Source organism: Hyla sarda, chromosome 2 (genome assembly GCF_029499605.1).
Source record: "Hyla sarda isolate aHylSar1 chromosome 2, aHylSar1.hap1, whole genome shotgun sequence".
NCBI lineage: Eukaryota > Metazoa > Chordata > Amphibia > Anura > Hylidae > Hyla > Hyla sarda.
Genome location: NC_079190.1, coordinates 196,416,128 through 196,428,713, shown reverse-complemented (window position 1 = coordinate 196,428,713; position 12,586 = coordinate 196,416,128). Strand labels below are relative to the sequence as shown.

The following is a 12,586-nucleotide window of genomic DNA, read 5'->3' as shown; positions in this document are numbered from 1 at the left end:
ATGGTATAATACATTAGAAACATATTTATATGGGGGGGACAGATGCAAGGGGGCCCAGGGGACACTGTAGGGAGGCTACCTGACAGGACAGCAAGAGTATGGGGTAACACCTCCCGTACTGGGCCACCACACATATTTCTTAAACCATCTGTCAGGCTAGGACTCCACTGAGATTTTTGCCCTGCGATTTTTGTGGCATAAAAACACCAGAAAAAACGCCAGAAAAACTGCCTCAGTTTTTCCCTGCATTTTGGCATTTTTTCTTGCGTTTTTAGCTTTGTGTGGAATTTGCCTTTTTTGGCCCCTTTGGCGTCGTTTTTTTATACAAAATAGTTGGGTACCAAAAAAAAAAAAAAAAAAAAAAAGGATGCAGTAGGGATGTAAAATTTTTTCTAACAAAATTTTTTTTACATTTTTTTATAAAGTGTGTGTATGTTTAACTTTTTTTTCTCTTTTCCCCCCACATTTTTTATGTAGTACTACTACTCCCAGCATGGAACACACTATTCCATGATGGGAGTAGTAGTACCTGTAATATAGACATATCACCCCGGGTGCGATCGTCCATAATATAGCAGAGATGTGGCTCTATACAGAGCTCGCACCTCTGCTCTGTACTCTGAGTGATGTTCTATTCACATCACTGGCGGTTCATATTTTCCGCCCAGAGCTGTGATTGGCCGGATGGTTGCAGCCAGTCACAGCTCTGAGGAAAATATGAATGAATGAGTGGACAGCCCGGAGTATAGTGCAGAGCAGGGATGCGAGCGCTGTATAGAGCCGCTCCATCTCTGCTATAGACAGGACGATCACAGTGGATGTCAGTAGTTATACCCGCTGTGATCTGTTCTTACCTGCAGGTACTCCTACTCCCAACATGGAGCACACTCTGCTCCATGCTGGGGGCTGTAGTACCTGCATTAATAGACAGATCTAAGCGAGTGTAATTTCTGACACCCGCTGCGATCTGTCTATTAATGCAGGTACTACAGCTCCCAGCATGGAGCAGAGTGTACCCCATGTTGGGAGTAGTAGTACTTGTTGTTAAGGAAAGATTACAGCGGGTATCACTACTGACACCTGCTGTGATCCTCCTGTATAATGTATGGATGCATCGGCCGCTCTTCTATGGTCTCCTTCACGGACGTGTATATATACACATATTCCTAGAGCTGTGATAGGCTGGAACCATCTGGCCAATCACAGCTCTCTGCGGGAAATATGAATATGTGTATATATATACGTCAGTGCAGGGGACCATAGAAGAGCAGCTGGACGCATCTATACATTATACAGGAGGACCGCAACGGGCGGTCTGTCAATTAGTACAGGTACTATTACTCCCATCATGGAACACTGTGTTCCATGCTGGGAGTAGTAGTACTACCTAAAAAAAAAAAAGTGCGGGAAAATTGGCGTTTTTTACGGCGTTTTTGCAAAAAAAATAAACCTCAGTGGAGTTCCAGCCTCACTGTGCTCTGCTTCACCAACAAGATAACCACTGCCCAGACCCAGTATGCTGTAAGTACTGTTGGAAAATAGTTGTTTATATTTGTTACATACAACAATATCTTATCTATGTAGAAAAATAATAAATAAAACCCCTAAAAGTAAAATTTAAATAGTTTACAAAAATCAACTTTACAGTTCATACAAATGAATACTATAAATAAAGTAAAGACGGCATAACTATAGGAGGTGCAGAGCTCAAGGTCACACCCGGCCCCTGATTTCTATGGTGCTTAATTGCCCCCTTCCCCTAAAAGCACACCCCAGCATTGTCACTTGCATGCTATGGTTATACTCCTGAATGTGCGTGCACCTATAATATGGATATGTCTATGTTCACATACAATAGTGTCATATCAAATTGATCGTTTTTGTAAAGGAAATATGAAAAATAAAACAATGTTCATGATCTCTACTACATTGGAAAGTAAATGAAAAATGTCATTGCTAAGTAGTCATTTTAAGAACATCTATTGCACTGCACACACACTGTATACATTCCTCTTACCTAATACACCGGTTTCTTCTAAAGAGGAGTCCTTTAAACTGCAGAAAATACCAATCAGCTGTAGCCAGATCTTGCCAGTCATGTTTTATATTACAGTAATATTTATCTATACAAGAAACAAGGTTGGAGCTATCTGTTGTGTAACAGAAGGAAAGAGACACCAGAAGTTACAAACTCTTCCTTGTCCTCATAGCAGACGCCCAGAAGGAGGATGTGACAAAAGAGATGAACACAGTCTTCATCACAACAGGACACAACATGATTCATTCCACTGTGTCTTCCAGGAAAGGGATGACTTATGGCAGTGGTCTTCAAACTGTGGCCCTCCAGATGTTGCAAAACTACAATTCCCAGCATGCCCGGACAGCCGTTGGCTGTCCGGGCATGCTGGGAGTTGTAGTTTTGAAACATCTGGAGGGCCACAGTTTGAAGACCGCTGACTTATGGTCTGGTTTTCACAATACACAGTGGATGATTTGCACTAAGACAATAAATATGAGGAAACACACTGAGGGAAATGTATTAAAGGGTACCTCTCATCAAAAAAACTTTTGATATATTATAGATTAATGTATGCTGAATAACTTTACAATTGCATGTTATTAAAAAATATGCTTCTTTCTATTTAATTTTCCACTTTGAAGAAATGACCACTAGGGGTCTCCCTACCAGTCCTGGCAGCAAGCATTTCAGACTCATGCTGGAGTCCTAAACACTACGAGCTGCCAGTCTGCTTTGTTCACAAAGGAGAACACTCAGAGATGCCAGCCTGCTTTGTTCACAGCCTGTTTGGCTGTGAACAAAGCAGGCTGGCAGCTCTGAGTGTTTAGGACTCCAGCATGAGTCAGAAATGCTTGCTGACAGGACTGATCGGGAAAAATACAATAGAAAGAAGCATATTTTTCATTAACATGCTATTGGAAAGTTATTCAACATTCATTAATCAAAAATATATCAAAAGTTTATTTGATGAGAGGTACCCTTTAAGAAAAGCATTTAACATACACTGGAGCACACCTTTTAATACATTTAGCACATTGTTTGCTACCTGTGTCTGAAATGTACACTAGCTATTAGCTTGTGTAGATTTAAAGGGGTATTCCGGGCAAAAACATTTTATCCCTTATCCAAAGGATAGGGGATAAGATGTCCAATCGCGGGAGTCCCACCGATGAGAACCCCCGTGATCTCCCTGCAGCACCCGCATTCTATGCGGGAGCTGAATCTCCAGTTTCGGAAAACTCCGCCCCCTCCATTCATGTGTATGAAAGTAGTTTTGTTGTTATAGAAGTCTGGAACTATGACCACTCACGTAGCTGTCTATAAAACGCATGATATTGGTGTGATGACATACTGAATGTGAACAGTGCCACACTAACGTTCTGTGGATACTAACCTTGTTTGCTGTCTTTGAATGTAACAGATTTGATGAATATTATCTGATGGCAGGATAACAGGCATTTGTCTAAATCAGCATATATTCAATGTCTGGAATATTTGACAATAATTAAGTACAGACTAGAGTGTATGTGGAGACTACATTAAGACAAGACATGTGCGTTTGTGTCTGGTGGCGGCTGTAAGAGTATTAAAGGAGTAGTCCAGTGGTGAACAACTTATCCCCTATCCTAAGGATAGGGGATAAGTTGCAGATCGCGGGGGGTCCGACCGCTGGGGCTCCCCGCGATCTCCTGTACAGAGCCCCGACAGCCCGCGGGAAGGGGGCGTGTCGACCTCCGCACGAAGCGGCGGCCGACACGCCCCCTCAATACAACTCTATGGCAGAGCCGAAGCGCTGCCTTCGTCAATCTCCGGCTCTACCATTGAGATGTATTGAGGGGGCGTGTCGGCCGCCGCTTCGTGCGGGGGTCGACACCCGCTATCTGGCCGGAGAGCCAGATAGCGGGTGTCGGATAGGATAGGGGATAAGTTTTTCACCACTGGACTACCCCTTTAACATAGTATTTGTAATGGTTTAAAAGTGATTAAAAGTTATGTATTAACGGTCCCCTATTTTTGTGCTGTTTTTTTGGGAGACCACCACACAAAGCACGTGGACTAAGTATCCAAGCAGTGTGATATCTATATGTTGATGTGCCATTGTTCTCCTATCTGTATGTTATCCATATAAATAAAAGTGTTGGCCCGCATACACATTTCACCTAAAGGAGCTTTTGTGACATCTCATTGTAAATCCATGGGCATTACTAGGGGGTTGGTTTGTGATTTGCAGTTATATCTACTGGGAAGGCTTTCTTCAAGATAGCGTGTGAGGGCGTCTGTTGACATTTTTGCCTATTCATCCAGAAGTGCATCTGTGAGGCCAGACGCCTTGATATTCATGTATTATACTGATTTGTATTTTCTACAGTATTTTATACTGTTAAAGGCTGAGGAAGAGTGGTGCAGTTGCCTATAGCAACCAATCAGATTGCTTCTTTCATTCATACAAGGGCCTCTGAAAAATGAAAGAAGCAATCTGATTGGTTGCTATAGGCAACTGCACCACTCTTCCTCTACACAGGTTCTGATAAATCTCCCCCTTAGGTTTGGTTCACACTACGGAATTTCCGCCTGCAATTCTGCTTTGAAATTGCAGGCAGAAATTTCGCTTACTAAAATGTATAGTGTAGGGAATGGTTTTCCGTTCACAAATTCACACTTTGGAATTTGTGAAGCGGAATTTGTAAACGGAAAATTTGCTTGGAAATTTCCGCCTGAATGGCATTGCTCATTCTTCAGGCAGAAATACTGGCGGAACACATTGCAGTCTATTGGAGACTGCAGTGTCTGCACGGTCCTAGCGCCGACTGATTCAGTCGGAGCTGTCCGCACTCGGAATCTCCGGGCGGAAATTTTCTGCCCCGAGATTCCGCAGTGTGAACCTAGCCTTAGGGTTGACCTACACACATACAGCTAAAGACCTTCTAGAAAGCAGATAAAAGCTTACTTCATTTTAGGCCAGCCTTTCTGAGGAGATGAAGTCTAGAGCAGCCTATCATCTGCAGGGTTGTTAGAAGAGAATAGCCCAGGGCAGCTTGGGACAATGCCAGTTCATACTTACAGTTCTGTCCAGGACACTATCCAGACCTAATCCTTATCTGAGAGCAGGAAGGAGAGGAGTCACAAGCAGAGTGTCTGTTCACTAAAGATAGGCTGTACGGCCAACCCCAATGTGGGCCTTACTACCCCTACACTAAGACCAGCATGTTTACTTGGTCATGAATCTTCAAGATCTGCTGCCAGCCAGGCCTACTGAAACGCGTCAGCCATGTCATGAATACTCAAGATCTTTAACCTGCCTTTGGGTTACTAGGACTAAAGTGGGATTCTGGCCAAGCCTAGTGCAGTGTGTCTTCCAGGTTATGACTCCTTAAGATCTGTACCCCTCTGTTGGAAACAGCACTGGTTAGATAAGTAGATGTGTTTTCCCTCAACTGAGCTCCGCTGTGATCCAGTAACTACTACAGTCTGTTTCAAAGAAAAAGCAGTGAGGTTAGTGATAAACGCTAGGGTAAAAAAAGATCAGCACCTAGGTCTCTAGGAAAATTATCATGTGTAATCCTGCTCCAGCCTCAGCTATGCATGTCTATTTTGATGTATCTGTATTTTCTCACAATTTTGAATTTTGGAAGATTTTTTCTGACCACCAGAAAACTGAACTGTAAGTTATTATCAAGCGTCTACCTTTTGGGCACATTACCACCAAGTGCACCCCAAACTACCAGAAAAGAGCATTGGTGACTTAAGGGCCGGCTCTGCCTATAAGCAAAATAGGCAGCCTCCTAGAGCACCTCTTGATGGAGGCGCCACTCTGCCCACTGCAAGAAAGTTAGACAGAAAGCATCCAAACCACTCATTCAGCCAGCAGCAGCACCACCCGCCTAGTGGCATTGTGGTGTCCCAGTACCAGAGTGCATCCTGTCAGGTAAAGATTGCTTCAGGTGCCTGCGCTAAGCCCTGCTGCTCAGGTGATGCTGTGATATTCATTGTAATTGTTACGCCGAGCGCTCCGGGTCCCTGCTCCTCCCCGGAGCGCTCGCAGCGTTTTCCTGTTCGCAGCGCCCCGGTCAGACCCGCTGACCGGGAGCGCTGCGATAATGTCCCTAGCCGGGATGCGATCCGCGATGCGGGACGCGCCCGCTCGCAATTCGCATCCCGGCCCGCTTACCAGACTCGTTCCCCGTCTGTTCTGTCCCGGCGCGCGCGCGCCCCGTCTCTCTGCGATTTAAAGGGCCGGTGCGCCACTGATTGGCGCCTGGTTCTAATTAGTGTGTTCACCTGTACACTTCCCTATATAACCTCACTTCCCCTTCCCTTCCTTGCCGGATCTTGTTGCCATTGTGCCAGTGAAAGCGTTCCTTGTATGTCCCAAGCCAGTGTTCCAGACCTCTTGCCGTTGCCCCTGACTACGATCCTTGCTGCCTGCCCTGACCTTCTGCTACGTCCGACCTTGCTCTTGCCTAATCCCTTGTACCGCGCCTATCTCAGCAGTCAGAGAGGTTGAGCCGTTACCGGTGGATACGACCTGGTTGCTACCGCCGCTGCACAACCATCCCGCTTTGCGGCGGGCTCTGGTGAATACTAGTAGCAACTTAGAACCGGTCCACTGGCACGGTCCACGCCAATCCCTCTCTGACACAGAGGATCCACCTCCAGCCTGCCGAATCCTGACAGTAATATTTGGTCTGTTAATCTATATTACGTTACACTGTATCTTTAAGAAATGTACTGGATATCTGTAAGGAGGTATTGCCCAATGGGAACCTCCAAATTGCCCTGTATATAGTGTGGGGGGAGGAGCTTTTCGGTTCAGTTCAGAGTTGAGCTCTAGTTCAGAGTTCAGTTTAGAGCTGTTTACTGTGTACAGAGCTCCATGTGAGCTGCAGTGTGGAAATGAGTTGGAAGAAGTGTGAGGTGATTCCAAGGGAATCCTAAGGAAAATCTTTCATTAAATCAACCCCTCCATTGTTCCCCACACAGGATTTGGCAAGTTCATACCCTGGCGGTGTCAGTGAAATTGGACCTTAGCAGAACCATAGCCAGCGAGGGATATTTCCAAGTCTCAAGTCTATCATATCTAGTGGCAAGTCAATTCAAGTGGGTGAAAAGCACCATAACTCCCAGTAAGGCCAGAGGGCTTCCCCAGGTTACACTGCATCCCTTCTACTCTGCTCTGTACTGCGAGTATTGTACCATATGCTCCTGTCTCATTACAAGACAGTTAACCGTAACCTGGCATTGGTGTGTTTATTGCCCTGTGCCTGGCCCAGGAAAAGCTATCTCCACCTGGGACCATGTAGGTTAACAGTGCCCTTGCATCAAGATTTGACAGGTATATCATGCACCCCCATGTCACAACAAAAACTGTGAGTCACGACAAGGATAATTGCTAACCATGGGCCACTTATGCCACAGCATCCTATTACACATTGGAATTCAATAAACTCTTCAGATAACCCCATGCTTTTACAGATGTATGTAACAACAGCCTACTTTGGTAGGTGTTTGATTTTATAAACCTGTGGCAATGGGACTCAATGAAACATTACTATATTAAAGGGGTTATCCACCATAAGGTGATTTTAGTACATACCAGTATGTAATGGACATGCTTAGGAAGGATCTGCGCTTGTCTTGGGGCTAAATGGCTTTGTTGTGAGATTACCATAATACTGTGGCTAGCTTTTAGTGAACTGGTATTTCCTGTTTTGGTTTTCTTTTTTTGACTACAAACCCCATAATTCCATTGTCCTCTCTCCCACACATCAGCCACCCCACCCACTGAAACATAAATGAACTGCATCCATTCAAAAGACCTGTGGTTTTCAATCAGGGGGCCTGCAGCTGTTGCATTAGTTGCAGATTGATCTCTCTCCCACCAAGCGATCCCTCCACCCATTGAAGCAGACAGGCTCCCTGTCATCAGCTGACCATTGAGTCAGGTCTCGGCTGCATTTCAACCTGGGAAAAATCTGTCAGTCATTTTGTATGCTGGTAAAAATATTGGGGTGCAAATCACAGAAGAATTGTGAGAAAACCATCACACACAGGTACAGACACTATATTATGAACTACACTAACTTTACAGCCCCTGTAGCACAGTCAAATAATAGTCCTGTAATACCCCTTTAAACACTTACAAAGGTAAATGGAAGGGATTCTTGGGTTCTCCATGGCAGCATTTATAGTGGTTAGTGTTGGTGTAGTGACTATAAGAGACATGATGGTCAGACTTTGCCTTTAAGCGGTAACCACAAAGAGCACAAGAGAACCCTATACCTAGAGTTTAAAAAAAAATAAAAGAGATAAAAATTAAATAAACATGTATTAACTGGTGTGTTCTGGTAATTCTAATGATAATGGGGGGAGATTTATCAAAAATTGTCCAGAGGAAAAGTTGCTGAGTTGCCCATAGCAACCAATCAGATTGCTTCTTTCATTTTTGAAAAGGCCTCTGAAAAATAAAAGAAGCGATCTGATTGGTTGCTATGGGCAACTCAGCAACTTTTCCTCTGGACAGGTTTTGATAAATCTCCCCTAATATCCTTATTGACAGGATATACTTCTCTACAAGAACCCAGTGAACATACGGCAGATTATTCATTAGGCATATGTTTGTGTATGATTGTGCATTTGGTACTTAACCTCTTAGTGATTGGCCTATTTTAGACCTTATTTGACTATGCTACAGGGGCTGTAAAGTTAGTGAAGTTCATAATATAGTGTATGTACCTGTGTGTGATGGTTTTCTCACAATTCTTATGTGATTTTCACTCCAATATTTATTTAGAACCAGCATACAAAATTACTGTTGTCTCAGATTTTTCCCAGGTTGCAATGTGGCTGAGATCTGACTCACTAGTCAGCTGATGACAGGGAGCCTGTCTGCTTCAATGTGTGGAGGGATCAATCTGCAACTAATGCAACAGCTGTAGGCACCCTGATTGAAAACCACAGGTCTTTTGAATGGATGCAGCTCATTTATGTTTCAATGGGTGGGTGGCTGATGTGTGGGATTGGTAGTCAAAAAAAGAAAAGTCAAACAGGAAATACCAGTCCACAAAAAGCTAGCCACAGAGTTATGGAAATCTCACAAAATAGCAATTTAGCCCCAAGACAAGCGCAGATCCTTCCTAGGCATGTCCATTACTGTCTGCCAGGTATGTACTAAAATCACCTTATGGTGGATAACCCCTTTAAAGGGGTTCACCGGTGCTTAGACATCTTATCCCCTATCCAAAGGATAGGGGATAAGATGCCTGATCGTGGGAGTTCCGCCGCTGGGGACCCCCGTGATCTTGCACGCAGCACCCCGTTTGTAATCGGTCCCCGGAGCGTGTTCGTTCCGCATCTGATTACTGTCGATCACGGGGCCGGCGGCGTGTGACGTCACACCTCCGCCCCCTTGTGACCTCACGCTCCGTCCCTCAATGCAAGTCTATGGGAGGGGGCGTGACAGCTATCACGACCCCTCCCGTAGGCTTGCATTGAGGGGCGGAGCGTGACATCACACGGGGGCGGAGGCGTGACGTCTCACGCCGTCGGCCCTGTGGTCGCCGGTAATCAGACCCGGAGCGAACACGCTTCGGGGACTGATTACAAACGGGGTGCCGCTTGCAAGATCACGGGGGTCCCCAGCAGCAATCAAGCATCTTATCCCCTATCCTTTGGATAGGGGATAAGATGTCCAAGCACCGGAGTACCCCTTTAATGACCAAGGCAAATTTTCTAAATCTGACAGGTGTCCACTTATTTGGTAATAATTTTAGAACGCTTTTACTTATGAAAGCGATTCTGAGATTGTTTTTTCGTGACATATTGTACTCTACATTTGTGGTAAATTTTTATTGATATATTTAGCATTTTTTGTAAAAAAAATCCAAATTTAGCAAAATTAGCATTTTTCTAGATTTTACATTTTCTACTCGTACGATTAATAGTCATGCCACACCTAATGATTAATTCACATCTACAATTAATTCTCATTATTTGATAAACATTCTTAAACTTTTTTAGAATTCTAGAGGGTTTATAAATTTAACAGCAATTTTCCAAATTTTCAAGAAAATTTCAAAATCTGATTTTTCAGGGATCAGTTCAGTTCTGAAATGGAATTAATGGGCCTGTATGTTAGATACCCCCTTAAATTACCCCATTTTAAAAACTGCACCCCTTAACCCCTTAAGGACCAAGGACGTACCTGTACGTCCTTGGTCCTGCTCCTGTGATATAACGCGGGGTTACACGGTAACCCCGCATCATATCACGACGGGCCCGGCGTCATAGTGAAGCTGGGACCCGCCGCTAATAGCGCGCAGCGCCGATCGCAGCGCCGTGCGCTATTAACCGCTATTAGCCCCGAGAGCTGAGCCACGCGGCTAAAAGCGAAAGTGAAACCATGTAGGTTAACTCAGTGGGCTGTTCGGGATAGCCGCGGCTTGAAAATGGCTCCAGGAGGAGTTGAAACGTTGTAATGCTGACATGAGATATTAAATCACACTATTTTTTGGAGTGCTGCGCCTGTCTTTGGTTTCTATATATATATATATATATATATATATATATATATATATATATATTTATATATATATATATATATTTTTTTTTTTTTTTTTTTATTATTTTATATTTTTTTCTTTTAATTTTCACATTTGCTTCTTTTATTTATTTTCCAAATGTTTTCTTTTTTTTTTTACATTCTTTCTTTTTTTCACCTTTTTACATTTATAAATTTTTTACTATTAAACACATAATTCAATGGAGTACACATCTTTACTCCATTGAATTATACCTATGGCTGTCAGTTTTACACTGACAGACATAGGATAGATCAGTCTCTACCTTATGTTAGTGACTGATCCTCGTGTTGCCATGAGCTCCCTCCTGCTTTTACTCTAATAGATGCTCCGGTCAAAGTGACTGCAGCGTCTACAGGGTTAACTCAGAGATACTGAGTGCCGCGAATGGCCTCCTATGATGGGGCCCCTCACCACCGATCGCTGCATTGTGTGAAGTGACGGAGGAGCGGCGGAAGGAGGAGACCCCCACAATATCCCTGCTATTGGTCCATCTGTACTGACGGACCAATAGCAGCTATCGCCGTCTGGGGACCGCTGCGATTGGTCCCTGTCTGGCTTCAGGGAGGCCCGGCTGTGCCCGGAGGCGCTGTGACAGTTTAAAGTTATCAGGGACATGTACGTGGTGATGCGGGAAGTCATCCCTAATCACCACGTACATGTACCTAATTTTGCATAAACGGGTTAACCACAAAGATAGATAGGTCTAAACTGATGCATTATGTGAAAATACATATTTCCATGGTACAATATTTCCAAGGTACAATGGATGTAGGTAATTTTATTTTTCCTTTTAAATATATGTACAGGGACATACCGTAACTATAAGGGTTGCAGAGGTAGTAGCTGCACTGGAGCCCTGTGACTGAAGGGGCCCCAAGGGATAAGAAAAGACAAGTCATAGATTTTGTATTAGAGCCTAGAAGCTACAAGTTCCACCTCTGTAAAGGTATGTAGTTCTCTTTACTAACTTTGCTTTGTGGAAAATCATTTACTAATTTTCTTTGTTTTTCATCGTTGCTTTCCAGGAGCTGTAAGTTTTCTCTTCCTATTGACATAGCCATATGAGAGCTTGTTTTCCAGGATAACTTTCTCATAGTTTTTTTTTTTTTTTGGGAGGGGGGACAGTACAATTATAGTAATACCAACTTTATATTTTTTTCTTAAAAAAAATACATATATAATTGACTTGTAACCTATTTTATTTTTTTCTTTACAGACTTGTGTGGGGCTTGTTTTCTGTGATAAGACATTCAGTTTCATCAGTACTAATCTGGGGTACATATGATTTTTTGATAGTTTTCTTTTCCATTTCTTGGGAGGTGAATTAACAATATACAGCAATTCTGGTATTTTTTTCTGTTTACTCAGTTCAACAAGCAGAATAAATAATATAAGATAATTTGAGATTGTTATGTAGCGAAAGAAAATATATTTTTATGCTTTACATAAAAATTACACTGTGTACTATGAGTCCTGTCTCTTATCTGCATCTTTCTATGCCATGTCTCTGCTGTGCACCCCCCTTGCCTTCCTCCTCTGGACTCTCTCCAGTTACTTCGACCATTGCTGCAGTTTTCCCTCTGCCCTCTAAGGGGTGTGCACTAGCACTGGCTAAGACTTACAGGGGTACTCCACTGCCCCAGCGTTCAGAACATTTTGTTCCAAAAGCTGGGTGCGGGGTCATTACTTCAAGCCACACCCACTCAATGCAAGTCTATGGGAGGTGATGTGGTGGCCCCCTCCCATAGACTTGCATTGAGGGGGCAGGGCCGTGATGTCACGACCCCCGCAGCACAACCTCTGCAGCCCAAACAAAATGTTACGAATGCTGGGGCGGTAGAGTACCCCTTTAAAAGGCCTGTGTGCGCTCTCTGATGAAACCTCCTGCAATCCTCCCTTCCAGTGGTGCCTAAGCAATAGTGTAGTTTGCACTACAAGCAAAGGTGTCTGTATCCAGTTCTGCTTATTCTTCTTTTTGACCTTAGCC

At 43.8% G+C, this 12,586-nt stretch overlaps 1 protein-coding gene across 2 annotated transcripts in view; it reads right to left on the bottom strand.

Annotated features, from left to right (window-relative positions):
* LOC130357776 (interleukin-18 receptor accessory protein-like) overlaps nt 1–8,351 on the bottom strand; it is a 53,466-nt gene extending 45,115 nt beyond the window's left edge. The window contains exon 1 of one of the 2 annotated variants that reach the window (XM_056560523.1): nt 8,161–8,351. In XM_056560523.1, the coding sequence (XP_056416498.1) occupies nt 8,161–8,242 (82 nt within the window). In that variant the 5' untranslated portion in view covers nt 8,243–8,351. Of the gene's footprint in view, nt 1–2,017; nt 2,156–8,160 lie in introns of those variants that run through there. The other variant, XM_056560521.1, reaches the window with a different exon arrangement.
* Between the last annotated feature and the right edge of the window lie 4,235 nt (nt 8,352–12,586).